The sequence below is a fragment of the Scyliorhinus torazame genome, chromosome 4 (assembly GCF_047496885.1).
Source record: "Scyliorhinus torazame isolate Kashiwa2021f chromosome 4, sScyTor2.1, whole genome shotgun sequence".
NCBI classification, from domain to species: domain Eukaryota; kingdom Metazoa; phylum Chordata; class Chondrichthyes; order Carcharhiniformes; family Scyliorhinidae; genus Scyliorhinus; species Scyliorhinus torazame.
The window spans coordinates 45010385-45026457 of NC_092710.1; the positions used below are offsets into that span (position 1 = coordinate 45010385).

The 16073-nt window shown below is 54.0% G+C and overlaps 1 protein-coding gene across 2 annotated transcripts in view; it reads right to left on the minus strand.

Moving 5' to 3' along the window:
- Positions 1 to 16073, minus strand: part of LOC140411593 (uncharacterized) — a 72556-nt gene that overhangs the window by 16529 nt on the left and 39954 nt on the right. For both annotated transcript variants that reach the window (XM_072500661.1, XM_072500660.1), the window contains 2 exons: positions 11655 to 11951; positions 4865 to 5182 (listed from right to left, as the gene is read on the minus strand). In XM_072500661.1, the coding sequence (XP_072356762.1) occupies positions 4865 to 5182; positions 11655 to 11951 (615 nt within the window). The remainder of the gene's footprint in view (positions 1 to 4864; positions 5183 to 11654; positions 11952 to 16073) is intronic.

A 16073-nucleotide genomic window follows, 5' to 3' on the forward strand; every position in this document is an offset into this window, starting at 1 on the left:
GAGTCTGGGAGCAGAGGGCAGAATCTCAGAGTGAGGGGAGATTCTGAGAGGATGTTTCACCGTGTGGGAGAGTCTGGGAGCAGAGGGCAGAATCTCAGAGTGAGGGGAGATTCTGAGAGGATGTTTCCCCGTGTGGGAGAGTCTGGGCCCAGAGGGCAGAATCTCAGAGTGAGGGTAGATTCTGAGAGGATGTTTCCCCGTGTGGGAGAGTCTGGGCCCAGAGGGCAGAATCTCAGAGTGAGGGGAGATTCTGAGAGGATGTTTCCCCGTGTTGGAGAGTCTGGGCCCAGAGGGCAGAATCTCAGAGTGAGGGGAGGTTCTGAGAGGATGTTTCCCCGTATGGGAGAGTCTGGGAGCAGAGGACAGAATCTCAGAGTGAGGGGAGATTCTGAGAGGATGTTTCCCCGTGTGGGAGAGTCTGGGAGCAGAGGACAGAATCTCAGAGTGAGGGGAGATTCTGAGAGGATGTTTCCCCGTGTGGGAGAGTCTGGGAGCAGAGGACAGAATCTCAGTGTGAGGGGAGATTCTGAGAGGATGTTTCCCCGTGTGGGAGAGTCTGGCAGCAGAGGACAGAATATCAGAGTGAGGGGAGATTCTGAGAGGATGTTTCCCCGTGTGGGAGAGTCTGGGCCCATAGGGCAGAATCTCAGATTGAGGGGAGATTCTGAGTGGATGTTTCCCCGTGTGGGAGAGTCTGGAAGCAGAGGGCAGAATCTCAGAGTGAGGGGAGATTCTGAGAGGATGTTTCCCCGTGTGGGAGAGTCTGGGCCCATAGGGCAGAATCTCAGAGTGAGGGGAGATTCTGAGAGGATGTTTCCCCGTGTGGGAGAGTCTGGGAGCAGAGGGCAGAATCTCAGAGTGAGGGGAGATTCTGAGAGGATGTTTCACCGTGTGGGAGAGTCTGGGAGCAGAGGGCAGAATCTCAGAGTGAGGGGAGATTCTGAGAGGATGTTTCCCCGTGTGGGAGAGTCTGGGCCCAGAGGGCAGAATCTCAGAGTGAGGGTAGATTCTGAGAGGATGTTTCCCCGTGTGGGAGAGTCTGGGCCCAGAGGGCAGAATCTCAGAGTGAGGGGAGATTCTGAGAGGATGTTTCCCCGTGTTGGAGAGTCTGGGCCCAGAGGGCAGAATCTCAGAGTGAGGGGAGATTCTGAGAGGATGTTTCCCCGTATGGGAGAGTCTGGGCCCAGAGGACAGAATCTCAGAGTGAGGGGAGATTCTGAGAGGATGTTTCCTCGTGTGGGAGAGTCTGGGCACAGAGGACAGAATCTCAGAGTGAGGGGAGTTTCTGAGAGGATGTTTCCCCATGTGGGAGAGTCTGGGAGCAGAGGACAGAATCTCAGAGTGAGGGGAGATTCTGAGAGGATGTTTCCCCATATGGGAGAGTCTGGGCCCAGAGGACAGAATCTCAGAGTGAGGGGAGATTCTGAGAGGATGTTTCCCCGTGTGGGAGAGTCTGGGCCCAGAGGACAGAATCTCAGAGTGAGGGGAGATTCTGAGAGGATGTTTCCCCGTGTGGGAGAGTCTGGGCCCAGAGGATAGATTCTCAGAGTGAGAGGAGATTCTGAGAGGATGTTTCCCTGTGTGGGAGAGTCTGGGCCCAGAGGACAGAATCTCAGAGTGAGGGGAGATTCTGAGAGGATGTTTCCACGTGTGGGAGAGTCTGGGCCCAGAGGACAGAATCTCAGAGTGAGAGGAGATTCTGAGAGGATGTTTCCCCGTGTGGGAAAGTCTGGGAGCAGAGGACAGAATCTCAGAGTGAGGGGAGATTCTGAGAGGATGTTTCCCCGTGTGGGAGAGTCTGGGAGCAGAGGACAGAATCTCAGTGTGAGGGGAGATTCTGAGAGGATGTTTCCCCGTGTGGGAGAGTCTGGCAGCAGAGGACAGAATATCAGAGTGAGGGGAGATTCTGAGAGGATGTTTCCCCGTGTGGGAGAGTCTGGGCCCATAGGGCAGAATCTCAGAGTGAGGGGAGATTCTGAGTGGATGTTTCCCCGTGTGGGAGAGTCTGGGCCCATAGGGCAGAATCTCAGAGTGAGGGGAGATTCTGAGAGGATGTTTCCCCGTGTGGGAGAGTCTGGGAGCAGAGGGCAAAATCTCAGAGTGAGGGGAGATTCTGAGAGGATGTTTCCCAGTGTGGGAGAGTCTGGGCCCAGAGGGCAGAATCTCAGAGTGAGGGGAGATTCTGAGAGGATGTTTCCCTGTGTGGGAGAGTCTTGGAGCAGAGGGCAGAATCTCAGAGTGAGGGGAGATTCTGAGAGGATGTTTCCCCGTGTGGGAGAGTCTGGGAGGAGAGGACAGAATCTCAGTGTGAGGGGAGATTCTGAGAGGATGTTTCCCCGTGTGGGAGAGTCTGGCAGCAGAGGACAGAATATCAGAGTGAGGGGAGATTCTGAGAGGATGTTTCCCCGTGTGGGAGAGTCTGGGCCCATAGGGCAGAATCTCAGAGTGAGGGGAGATTCTGAGTGGATGTTTCCCCGTGTGGGAGAGTCTGGGCCCAGAGGACAGAATCTCAGAGTGAGGGGAGATTCTGAGAGGATGTTTCCCCGTGTGGGAGAGTCTGGGAGCAGAGGGCAAAATCTCAGAGTGAGGGGAGATTCTGAGAGGATGTTTCCCAGTGTGGGAGAGTCTGGGCCCAGAGGGCAGAATCTCAGAGTGAGGGGAGATTCTGAGAGGATGTTTCCCCGTGTGGGAGAGTCTGGGAGCAGAGGGCAGAATCTCAGAGTGAGGGGAGATTCTGAGAGGATGTTTCCCCGTGTGGGAGAGTCTGGGCCCAGAGGACAGAATCTCAGAGTGAGGGGAGATTCTGAGAGGATGTTTCCCCGTGTGGGAGAGTCTGGGCCCAGAGGACAGAATCTCAGAGTGAGGGGAGATTCTGAGAGGATGTTTCCCCGTGCGGGAGAGTCTGGGAGCAGAGGGCAGAATCTCAGAGTGAGGGGAGATTCTGAGAGGATGTTTCCCCGTGTGGGAGAGTGGGCCCATAGGGCAGAATCTCAGTGAGGGGAGATTCTGAGAGGATGTTTCCCCATGTGTGAGAGTCTGGGAGCAGAGGACAGAATCTCAGAGTGAGGGGAAATTCTGAGAGGATGTTTCCCCATGTGGGAGAGTCTGGGAGCAGAGGGCAGAATATCAGAGTGAGGAGAGATTCTGAGAGGATGTTTCCCCGTGTGGGAGAGTCTGGGCCCAGAGGACAGAATCTCAGAGTGAGGGGAGGTTCTGAGAGGATGTTTCCCCGTATGGGAGAGTCAGGGAGCAGAGGACAGAATCTCAGAGTGAGGGGAGATTCTGAGAGGATGTTTCCCCGTGTGGGAGAGTCTGGGAGCAGAGGACAGAATCTCAGAGTGAGGGGAGATTCTGAGAGGATGTTTCCCCGTGTGGGAGAGTCTGGGCCCCGAGGGCAGAATCTCAGAGTGAGGGGAGATTCTGAGAGGATGTTTCCCCGTGTGGGAGAGTCTGGGAGCAGAGGACAGAATCTCAGTGTGAGGGGAGATTCTGAGAGGATGTTTCCCCGTGTGGGAGAGTCTGGCAGCAGAGGACAGAATATCAGAGTGAGGGGAGATTCTGAGAGGATGTTTCCCCGTGTGGGAGAGTCTGGGCCCATAGGGCAGAATCTCAGATTGAGGGGAGATTCTGAGAGGATGTTTCCCCGTGTGGGAGAGTCTGGGAGCAGAGGACAGAATCTCAGAGTGAGGGGAGATTCTGAGAGGATGTTTCCCCGTGTGGGAGAGTCTGGGAGCAGAGGGCAGAATCTCAGAGTGAGGGGAGATTCTGAGAGGATGTTTCACCGTGTGGGAGAGTCTGGGAGCAGAGGGCAGAATCTCAGAGTGAGGGGAGATTCTGAGAGGATGTTTCACCGTGTGGGAGAGTCTGGGAGCAGAGGACAGAATCTCAGAGTGAGGGGAGATTCTGAGAGGATGTTTCCCCGTGTGGGAGAGTCTGGGAGCAGAGGGCAGAATCTCAGAGTGAGGGGAGATTCTGAGAGGATGTTTCCCCGTGTGGGAGAGTCTGGGCCCTGAGGGCAGAATCTCAGAGTGAGGGGAGATTCTGAGAGGATGTTTCCCCGTGTGGGAGAGTCTGGGAGCAGAGGGCAGAATCTCAGAGTGAGGGGAGATTCTGAGAGGATGTTTCCCCGTGTGGGAGAGTCTGGGCCCAGAGGACAGAATCTCAGAGTGAAGGGAGATTCTGAGCGGATGTTTCCCCGTGTGGTGGAGTCTAATATTAATCTTTATTGTTGTCACAAGTAGGCTCACATTAACACTGCAATGAAGTTACTGTGACAATCCCCTAGTGGCCACACTCCAGCACCTGTTCGGGTACACTGAGGGAGAATTCAGAATGTCCAATTCACCAAACAAGCACGTCTTTCGGGACTTGTGGGAGGAAACCGGAGCACCCGGAGGAAACCCACGCAGACACGGGGAGAACGTGCAGACTCTGCACAGACAGTGACCCAAGCCGGGAATCGAACCCGGGACCCTGGAGCTGCGATACAACAGTGCTAACCACTGTGCTACTGTGCCGTTGCGTCTCTTAGTGTCCAGTGATGTGCTGGTTAAGTGGGTGTTACGGGGATATGGTGGGGGGAGTGTGCTTGGGTGGGGTGTTCTTTCAGAGGGTGCGCCCACTCAATGGGCCGAATGGCCTCCTTCTGCAAAGAAGGGATTCTATGGGCAAAGAGAAAATGCTGGATAATCTCAGCAGGTGTGGCAGCATCTGTAGGGAGAGAGAAGAGGTAACGCTTCGAGTTCAGGTGGCCCTTTGTCATCACACTCCTGACCTGTGCCTTGTAGATTGTGGACAGGAGAGATACTCAGGGGGAAGGGCACCTTTGTCAGCTGATTCAGCCCAATGGAGAGTTGAGACTTACCGATGCAGGAGACCTCCACGTCACTCCTGTGGCTGCAGTACTCGGCAGTGTTGTAGCTCCATAGTGAACACGACCACAGTGATAGCTCGGTACCTTGGCACACCACCTTCCGCAGCCAGATGGGCTCCGTGGCCCTGCGATAGTATTGGTGGTGTGAGCCCCAGCTGGTGAAGCCACAGCCCAGGTGCTGGCACACCACCTCGGACTCCGCTGGCCCCCAGCCGGCACGGCAGACGGTCCCCCACCTGCCCCAGTGCCAGACTTCGAGCCGTCCCGAGCACGCATCTCGTCCACTGGTCAACCGTAGCTGGCCGTCATCTGGAACAGAAACGAGAGAGAGAGGCATCGGAAATCTGAGTCACAGGAGGGGCAAGAAGGCAGGACCGGGAGGACGCCATCCTGCCCCTCCACCCTGCTACCCCACTCAATGTGATCACGACATCTCCCTGATCCGTACCCACCTCACCCCAAAACCCTTAACGCCAACAATTATCACAAAAAACATTGTCACTCTCAGATTGAAATCACCCAGAACGTGAATAACCTTTTGGGCGGGAAGGATAGAGTCCAAACTCCAAGCACCCATCACAGAAAGAATCACAGAACGGGGACAGGACACTGCACACAAAGAGGACATTCGGCCCATCACCTTCGCCAGGGTGGGAAAAACAAATAATAATTTCACTCCTCAGATGCCTGGCTCTAATTTCTCAATTATGAGCCCTGGTCCTAGACGCCCCTGACCAGCCAAACGAGGTTCTCTACATCAACCCTACCTATTCCTCAAGCTGTTATCCTCATTTCTACTTGTGGAGGTGTACATCACTGGTTCAGCCCAGCATTTACCCCCATCTCTAACTGCCCCTTGAGAATGTGGGGCCTTCTTGAACTGCTACAGTCCATTGGAGGGTAGGCACATCCACTGTGCTGTTAGGGAGGGAGTTCCAGGATGTTGCCCCGGCGACAGTGAAGGAGCGGCTGATATATTCCCGCGTCAGTTGGGCGGCATGTGGCGCAGTGGTTAGCACTGGGACTGCGGCGCTGAGGACCCGGGTTCGAATCCCGGCTCTGGGTCACTGTCCGTGTGGAGTTTGCACATTCTCCCCATGTCTGCGTGGGTTTCACCCCCACAACCCAAAGATGTGCAGGTTCGGTAGATTGGCCACGCTAAATTGCCCCTTAATTGGAAAAAAAAAAATTGGGTGCTCCAAATTTATAATTAAAAATAAATAAATAAAATAAAAATAAAAATTCCAAGTCGGGGTGGTGAGTGACTCGGAGGGGAGCCTCCAGGTGGGGGGGTTCCCAGGTATCTGCTGCTCTTGTCCTTCTAGATGGAGGTGGGCGTGGGTTTGGAAGGTGCTGCCTGAGGAACCTCGGTGAGTTCCTGCCGCGCATCTTGTAGATGGGACACACGGCTGACACTGTGCGTCTGGGGGGGGGGGGAGTGAATGTTTGTGGAAGGGGAGCGATCAAGCGGGGCTGCTTTGTCCTGGATGGTGTCGAGCTTCTCGAGTGTTGTTGGAGCTGCACTCATCCAGGCAAGTGGAGAGTTTCCCTCACACTCCTGACTTGTGCCTTGTGGATGGTGGACAGGCTTTGGGGGAGGGTCAGGAGGTGAGTTACTCTCCGCAGGATTCCCAGCCTCTGACCTGCCCTGGTAGCCACAGTATTAATGTGGCTGGGCCCAGTTCAGTTTCTGATCAATGGTAACCCCCAGGATGTGGATTGTGGGGGATTCAGCGATGGGAATGCCGTTGAATGTCAAGGGGCGATGGTTAGATCCTCTCTCTGAGGAGATGGCCATTGCCGGGCACGTGTGTGGCGTGAAGGTAACTTGCCCCTTGTCAGCCCCGAGCCCGGATATTGTCCAGGTCTTGTGCATTTGGACAGGGACTGCTTCATTATCTGAGGAGCCGCGAATGGTGCTGAACATTGTGCAGTCGTCCACAAACATCCCCACTTCTGACATTATTCATCGAATTTACAGTGCAGAAGGAGGCCATTCGGCCCATCGAGTCTGCACCGGCTCTTGGAAAGAGCACCCGACCCACGGTCAACACCTCCACCCTATCCCCATAACCCAGTAACCCCACCCAACACTAAGGGCAATTTGGACACTAAGGGCAATTTATCAAGGCCAATCCACCTAACCCGCACATCTTTGGACTGTGGGAGGAAACCGGAGCACCCGGAGGAAACCCACGCACACACGGGGAGGATGTGCAGACTCCGCACAGACAGTGACCCAGCGGGGAATCGAACCTGGGACCGTGGAGCTGTGAAGCAATTGCGTTATCCACAATGCTACCATGCTGCCCGCATGGAAGGGAGGGAGGGAATGCTGGAAGGGAGGTCATTGATGGAGCAGCTGGAGGTGGTCGGGCCGAGGACACGACCCTGAGGAACTCCTGCAGTGATGTCCTGGAGCTGAGCTGATTGACCTCCGACCACCACAACCATCTTCCTTCGCACCAAGTTTGACTGCAGCGGATCAAGAAGATGGCTCACCTCGATCTTCCCAGGAGGCAATTAGGGATGGGCAATGGATTATGTACAAGCCAGGGATGTCCACCACCGTTGAGTCCAGATGTGCTCCAACCAGGACTGTGCATAGCTCAGGTGTGGCACCTCAATCCTTTGTACGCCAGCCCCAGACAGCTGGACCAGCATTTCAGAACCAACTACTTTCCATGCATCTTTCTGACTACTTCAGGATCTGTTTGCATGGCTCTCCGAGTTCTTTTGGAGTGTCCCTCTCTCTCTCACTCTCTCTGTCTGTCTCTTTCACTCACTCGCTGTCTCTCTCTCTCTCACCCTCTGTCTCTCTCTATCTCTGTCTCTCTCTCTGTCTCTCTCTCTATCTCTGTCTCTGTCTCTCAATCGCTCTCTCTCTGTCTCTCTCTCTGTCTCTTTATCTCTCAATCTCTCTCTCTCTATCTCTCTCTCTGTCTCTCTCTCTCTCTCTCTCTCTCAGTGTCTCTCTCACTCTCACTCACTCTCTTTGTCTGTGTCTCTCTCTCTGCGTCTCTCTCTCTCTCTCACACTCACTCTGTCTCTCTGTCTATGTCTGTCTCTCTGTCTATGTCTGTCTCTCTCTCTCTCTGTCTGTCTCTCTCGCTGTCTCTCCCTCTCTCTGTCTCTCTCTCTCTGTCTGTCTCTCTCTGTTCTCTCTCTGTCTCTCTCTCTCTCTGTCTCTCTCTCTCTGCCTCTCTCTCTGCCTGTCTCTCTCTCTCTCTGTCTCTCTCTCTCTGTCTCCCTCTCTCTGTCTCTCTCTCTCGCTGTCTCTCCCTCTCTCTCTCTCTCTCTGTGCCTGTCTCTCTCTCTCTCTCTCTGTCTCTCTCTCTCTGCCTCTCTCTCTGCCTGTCTCTCTCTCTCTCTGCCTCTCTCTCTGCCTGTCTCTCTCTCTCTCTGTCTCTCTCTCGCTGTCTCTCCCTCTCTCTCTCTCTCTCTGTGCCTGTCTCTCTCTCTCTCTCTCTGTCTCCCTCTCTCTGTCTCTCGATTTTCACAATTTACAATTACATTGGTGGAAACTGTATGCTTTCTATTGGTTAGAGTGTATGGTAGCTCCGCCCTGCTAGGCGGGGTATAAGAACCCGTGCCGCCCCAGCAGCCCTCATTCTGTACCTGAGCTGCTGGGGTAAACATCCAGCTTATTAAAGCCTTCAGTTGGACTACAACCTCGCTTTAGTGGTCATTGATCGTGCACCAATTTAATAAGCTAGTTTTTTAAGAAGAAAGGATGGAGCTCCGAATCAAGCCGGAGTGTCTGCAACTCAGCCCCCACGCGGCGAACTCAGCGGCAACCTTTCAGCACTGGCTGGCGTGCTTTAAAGGGTATCTCGGGACGGCCGAAAGCACACCCACGGGAGAGCAGAAACTGCACATCCTGCACTCAAGGGTGAGCCCGGAGATTTACACCCTCATCGAGGAAGCGGAAGACTTCGATGCAGCAATAGAGCTGCTAAAGGGACACTATATTCGCCCGGTAAACCAGGTCTACGCCCGGCACCTGCTTGCAACAAGGCGACAAACCCCTGGGGAATCGTTGGAAGAATTCTACCGTGCGCTCCTGGTGTTGGGAAGTAGCTGCGGCTGCCCGCAAGTTTCGGCGAGCGAACACCCTCTTAGTCCGGGACGCTTTCGTGGCAGGTATGCTATCGTCACAAATCCGCCAGCGTCTGTTAGAAAAGGACACCCTGGGTCTCAGAGAGGCACGGGCCCTTGCCGGCTCCCTGGACGTGGCCTCCAGGAACGCCCTTGCCTATGTTCCCGACCGCGCGGCAGCGCCCGGGCAGCGTGGAACCCCTCCGCGGCCGACCCCGGGACATCCCCTATCCCCCCACAGGCCTGCACTGCGAGGCGGCCTGGCAACCCCGAGGGGCCCCGCTGCTACTTTTGCGGGCAGGCCAAGCACCCCCGCCAGCGCTGCCCGGCCCGCGCATCCACCTGCAAGGGATGCGGCAAAAAGATCCATTTTGTGGGGGTTTTGTCAGGCCCGAGCGGTCTCCGGCGGTGAATCCGGACCGCGACCACAAACCTCTCCACGGTCACCGCATGGCCAGCGGTCGCCGCCACCCCCATATCCCAGGGCCACGTGCGGACCCCGGGCGCCATCTTGTTCCGCGGACGCCACGTTGGAGGGATGGGTGCCGCCATTTTGTGCACCCCCGGCCATGTGCGACCAATGGGAGCCGCCATCTTGGATGAACCCCCAGGACCCCAGCTCGGCTGACCACGCACTGCCCGAAGAGAACTCTCAACTGCTCCGATTAGCCTCGGTGACTCTGGATCAGTCCCGGCCTCGAACACTCTCAACTGCTACGAAGACTGTATTCATCAACGGGCAAGAGACGTCCTGCCTAATCGACTCTGGGAGCACGGAGAGCTTCATACCTGACACGGTAAGGCGCTGTTCTCGCGTCATCTACCCCATTAATCAATAAATCTCCCTGGCCTCCGGTTCCCACTCAGTGGAGATGGTCACAGTCCAGGGAAGGGAGTTCAAAACTTTCCGTCTCTACGTCCTTCCCCACCTCTGCGCGGCTACACTCCTGGGTTCAGACTTCCAGTGTAACCTTCAAAGTCTGACCTTCCAATTCGGCGGCCCTATACCCCCCCTTACTGTCTGTGGCCTCGCGACCCTTTAAGGTCGACCCGCCTTCCCTGTTTGCAAACCTCACCCCGGATTGCAAACCCGTCGCCACCAGGAGCAGACGCTACAGTGCCCAGGACAGGACCTTCATCCGAGGTCCAAAAGCTACTGAGGGAAGGGGTCATTGAAGCCAGTAACAGCCCCTGGAGAGCTCAAGTAGTGGCGGTAAAGGCCGGGGAGAAGCATAGGATGGTCATAGACTAGTCAGACCATCAACAGGTTTATGCAGCTGGACGCGTACCCTCTCCCCCGTATAGCCGACCTGGTAAACAGGATCGCGCATTATAAGGTCTTCTCCACGGTGGATTTCAAGTCCGCCTACCACCAGCTCCCCATCCGTACTAGTGACCGCAAATACACTGCCTTTGAGGCAGACGGGCGGCTCCATCACTTCTTAAGGGTTCCCTTCGGTGTCACCAACGGGGTCTCGGTCGTCCAGCGTGAGATGGACCGAATGGTTGACCGGTACGGATTACGGGCAACATTCCCGTACCTCGATAATGTCACCATCTGCGGCCACGACCAGCAGGACCACGACACCAACCTCCGAAAATTCCTCCAGACCGCAAAAATCCTTTCTCTTACTATGCCCATTGGGTCCCCAACTATGCGGACAAGGCCCGTCCCGTGATCGAATCCACAGCTTTTCTCCTGTCGATAGAGGCCCGCTAGGCCTTCAGCCGCATCAAAGCAGACATTGCAAAAGCCACGATGCGCATCATCGACGAGTCCCTCCCCTTCCAGGTCGAGAGCGATGCGTCCAACGTAGCTCTGGCGGCAACACTCAACCAAGCGGGCAGACCCGTGGCCTTCTTCTCCCGAACCCTCCATGCTTCTGAAATCCGCCACTCCTCAGTCGAAAAGGAGGCCCAGGCCATAGTAGAAGCTATGCGACATTGGAGGCATTACCTGGCCGGCAGGAGATTCACTCTCCTCACTGACCAACGGTCGGTTGCTTTCATGTTCGATAATGCACAGCGGGGCAAGATCAAGAACGACAAGATCTTGCGGCGGAGGATCGAGCTCACCACCTTCAACTACGAGATCTTGTACCGTCCGGGGAAGCTAAACGAGCCTCCTGATGCCCTATCCCACGGCACATGTGCCACTGCACAAGTGGGCCGCCTCTGAGCTCTCCACGAGGACCTCTGCCACCCGGGGGTCACTCGCTTTTTCCATTTTGTCAAGACCCGCAACCTGCCCGACTCCATCGAGGATGTCAGGACAGTCACCAGGGACTTCCAAATCTGCGCGGAGTGCAAACCGCACTTCTACCGGCCAGAGAGGGCGCACCTGATAAAGGCTTCTCGTCCCTTTGAACGCCTCAGCATGGACTTCAAAGGCCCCCTCCCCTCCACCGACCGCAACACGTACTTCCTGAACAGGATTGACGAGTACTCCCGGTTACCATTCGCCATCCCATACCCCCTGTATGATAGCTCTGCCCTGCTAGGCGGGGTATAAGAACCAGTGCCGCCCCAGCAGCCTTCATTCTGTACCTGAGCTGCTGGGGGGAAACATCTTGCTTATTAAAGCCTTCAGTGGGACTACAACCTCGTTTTAGTGGTCAGTGATCGTGCATCACGGATGCATTGCATGTTTTGCACACGGTTTGTCACAATCTTTAACACTTACCAAATATCAGCACCTCCAGGGACTGGCTGCTGGGTGATGTGTACACGATGCCAGAACTGTTGACTTTATATTGACATGTGTAATTGCCTTCGGCTGTGATGGCCCTTGTTACATGAGAGGCTGCAGAAGGGTCGGAGTGCAGAGGTCGTGTGGCATCAATGACGGACCCCTCCTCCATCTGGTAGAATTGAAACACTGTCACTGGGAAATCAGGCGGTGATGAACATTGCAGAGTTCGGGAATCAGGGTCCGCGGAGGGTGACAGGTCCATGGAGATTCCAGCAGCGGGCAGCTGCTCTGTAACACACACAGACATGTTAGTCAGATAGGGACGCACCAAATTCAATCGTCCACTCAAATAATTCCAGGTACAATACAAACCATTCAGCCCATCAAACCGGCAACAGCTGGCATCACCTCACCCCAAACCTGACCCTAACCCCAAATGTAACCCTAATTCAAATCCTGAAAAGAATCCTAACCCCTGACCCCTCACCCTAATGTAAGGCTCCTTCCTGTTGAGTCCATTACCTCCCCGTTCTTTCTGATCCATGGATGCTTCATGGACACATCTCTCTTTACTCGGAATTGGGAAAGTGAGGAATTCACAAGTTACAAAATAAACACGGCGCCATCCTCCAGAGAGCAGAACCCAGGCTTTTCGACGACCGAGCGATTGGTGCGGCCTGGATCCAGTGGTCGGCCAATAACCTATGGATTGGTTAAAAGGCCGTATTGTACCCGGTAAGAGGCAGGGATTGGACCTGTCTGCGTGGGAGTTTCAGAGAGCCAGGGGAAGCAGTGAGAGAGCTGGACACTCAGATGGGAGCAGCTTGTGTTCTCTCCCGAAACGCTGCTGTTTTTCTGAAACTGCAGAGACGTGAATGACCCTCCAGTGCAGACTGGAACCAGAAATCCCCACCTGGAAACCTGGGCTGAAGGTGTTGTTAACTTTCTCCTTGGTTCAATTGCTCTGTTTTATTACCTTTGCTCTCGAGTCGCCAGGTACCTTTATGATACCGCCACGAGGTTCAAGTCCGAGTAATGATCCATCACCCAATACACCGATTAGTAAGATTCAAATCAAAGCACATTTATTATACACAGTAATCGCTACTCATGCACAAATTCTACGTCTAAGCTACTTCTACAACTAACAGGCCTATACTTAACTTCGGACTGGCCCACCAGGTCAGGGGAACAAATGGCCTTTCGTTCGGGTTCTGGGTCTGCGGGATTCGAAGTTGGTACGGATTGGTAGCTAGGAGCGCCTATCTCGTAGCGAGCGTTGAATTAAGACTTACTTCGTTCGGCGGTCACTGCACCGGTCACGGTCAATGTTGGTTCGTGTTGCTGGGTGACCCGGGCAGGACGAAGAGAGAGAGATTTGAACTTGGGGCTCAACTCTTATAGTCCCCAGGGGCTTCCCGCCTTTCGGGGCGGACCCTGTACCTGGTCCCAAGTGGTTGGACTTTGTCCCAATCGCTTGGTTCGATTTCTCCAATACTGGAGCGGTTCCCTGATCGATGGGCGGTCTTGAGGTGCTCGTTCACCTCCTTTGTGTTGGCTCCTGCTGGCGCCGGGGAGTCTGGCTTTGCTTTGTGTGTCCCAAATGTTACTTATTGTTCCCGGGGATTGCTCATCAATATGTAGATGGCTGCTACATTGTTATGGTGATGGTCGCTGGTATCGATGTTGTCTGGGCCTTTTGCAGAGTTTTAATACACAGCAAACCTGCAGCCGCTGGTTTCTGTCTTGTTGACTGACTTTCCCATCAGCCTTTGCTGTTCGCCATTTTAAATCGGGAGTTGGCCAATTTAGGTGGCTACACACCCTCCTTGTGATCCTAACGCAAAGCGTGAAGGATCACATAACTACGTTGCTTTCCATTCCCTGACCTGGGGGGCACTTCTTTCATGGCCTCTACACTGACCATAAGTATGCAAAAAAATGTTAACTGACAATTCTAAGGGGCGCTATGTGAAACAGGGACATGCATTACAAAACAATTTTAAAAATGGGAACCTCTAACTATCCTTAATACACTACTCTCACTCAAACATTTCATCACTCTAACTTCCTCAACCATACAAACAAAATCATAGCAGTTTATACACATGTTTCCTGGCTTGGCAGTCAAGCTCAGGATCGTCCAATTGCTCATGAACATTCTGAACATTTCTTTATTTACAACAAAAACGCAAATGAATGCTCTTTATTAAAGATCGCGGGGGTCGGGGGTCTGGTCGTATCTGAAAATAGGGGATCTGATCCTATATTCCGGGGTGCGAGCGCGGTAGGTTCTCCTTCTCCATTTTCTTAGATGCATAGTCTGCACGATGCAGCAGAGTATCACCAATACCAATAAGGATACTATTGCGTAGGACAGGGAATACCAGATTATAAACCTGGCACACCAAGATGGTGCGGTGTCGCTGGTGGCTGGGCTCTGGGTACTGAGGGGAAGTGAATCATTAACGGCTGGGGGGCTTGAGGTCATGGGGTTCGTGTTCACGCGCAACCAAATGTCCATTATCATGATGCACAATCCGGAGGATGTCCTCGTGGTGCGTTTTCCTTCACTTCTCCTCTCTTCCCTTCTCTTCTCCGGTCCTGGAGCTTGTGGAGTTCTGTGGAAACAAGCATAGTGTCTGTAACTATCTTGGTTCAACATCTCGTACGATAGTCTGTCTGTCCTGCGGGGCCAATTACTCCCTTTATAATTGGTCACTGTGTGTGACTCCCTCACTTTTAATTTTTTTTCCCAAAAAACGAATTTTAGGACAAAACACACTTTCAAATAATGAACCAGTGCGAGCCGTCTCGCAGACTGTGCGGTTTACCATCCAAATGTTGCAGGATGTAAATAGCATGTGGTTGGCAACCTAAGGGTTACCTGAAACAAAACAACTTTTTGAACTAAAATTGCCAAAATGAGGTGCGTATGGGCTGCGACGGGTAAGAGTTGGATGGAGTCCCCGGGTAGGACGGCTACCAATGCCGTGTGTTCCCTACCCGAGCGTAGCTGACCAGAGGGGGGGTTCCCAGGCAGGGCGGGTCCCAAGCTGTTTCTCCACTGCCTGAGCAACCGACAAGAACAGGCAAGAAATGTAGTCATCGTGGGGGGTTGCCGTATTGGTTCTACCTTCGAACCAGAAGGGCAGTTACGAACAGGCGTCTGTCGACAGACGAGTTCCTCTGAACTGGCGTCTGGGACCTTAACAAGTCTCTGTGAGCAGGTCCTCAGAGGTTTCGGCCGAAAAGGTGTGGGGCCGTGGAGAAATTTTTTTCCGGTCTGACATACAACATGTAACAAAACAGTACAAACAACATAAAACATCCTGCAGGTTCCATCAGAAAGGATACCGTTTTCTCCCAAGCAGTTCCTTTTAAAACATCATCTGGACACCTCAGTTATCGGTTGCGAGCAGGGTCGCAAAGTGGTTCTCGTTTTGGGTGTCAGACTCAAGGTCGTCACCTTCTCCCGGATGCCAAACTCTCGAGTGTATCAGGGCTGATAGGGCTGCGTGGTGTGATTAGGGATCGCTCTCGTCATTCCGGACGAGTCTGTATGAGTTATCTCTGTGCCAATAGGTGGTGTCTAGTTGTGTGGGGACGGAATCGGGTCATCATTGTGGGTCGGTGGTCGGTGGTGGGGTTTATTTAGGAAAGTGATCATGAAGGGATCACTCGAATCGTGGTCCGATTCGCTGGGTGTGGGGCCTGGTGCATGGGGATAGTAGGGAGGCGTGCTGTGGCTATCGTCAGAGTCACAGTCGCTGTCGCTGCTGCTGCTGTCTGTGGGCGTTCCGGGGCGGAGTGTAAACTTCGTGGGTGGAGTCGAGGTCGGGTCGGTGGCTGGGCTGGACGTGGTGGGGGATGGTAGGGTTACGTTGGCTGTGGGCGGGGTGTGGTCTGTTGCGTCGAGCCTGGTCTCGGGGCTTGTTGCTACGGTGGGGGCTGCTGCGGGGGTGACTTTGTTGAGTTCCCGGTAATCGATGGTCAGTCGCCATGATCCATCGGGCTTTCTCACTGGCCAAATCGGGGCATTATTAGTGGAGGCTACTGATCTGAGTACGCCCTGCTCTAATAAGCTTTCTATTACCTTGGCGATTTCTCCCTCTGCCTCTTGGGGAAATCCATATTGTTTCTGGGGTCTAGGGTCAGGTCCTGTTATTTGTACGGAGCCAGTCATCCGGCCACAGTCGTGCTTGTGGGTCGCGAATGCTGCCCTGTTCTTTTGCAGGACTGCCCTAACCTGCTTGTCCGTGCTGAGCGTGGTCGGGTTGAACCAAAATTCGCCGACTGCGCTAATTTTGTTCGTGTACTCTCCTATGTTGAGCGTTGCGGGGGCTCTTGCGGATTTTGCCATTTTCCAGACACACTGGTTGACTGGATCAAATGAAAGATTATGGGAAT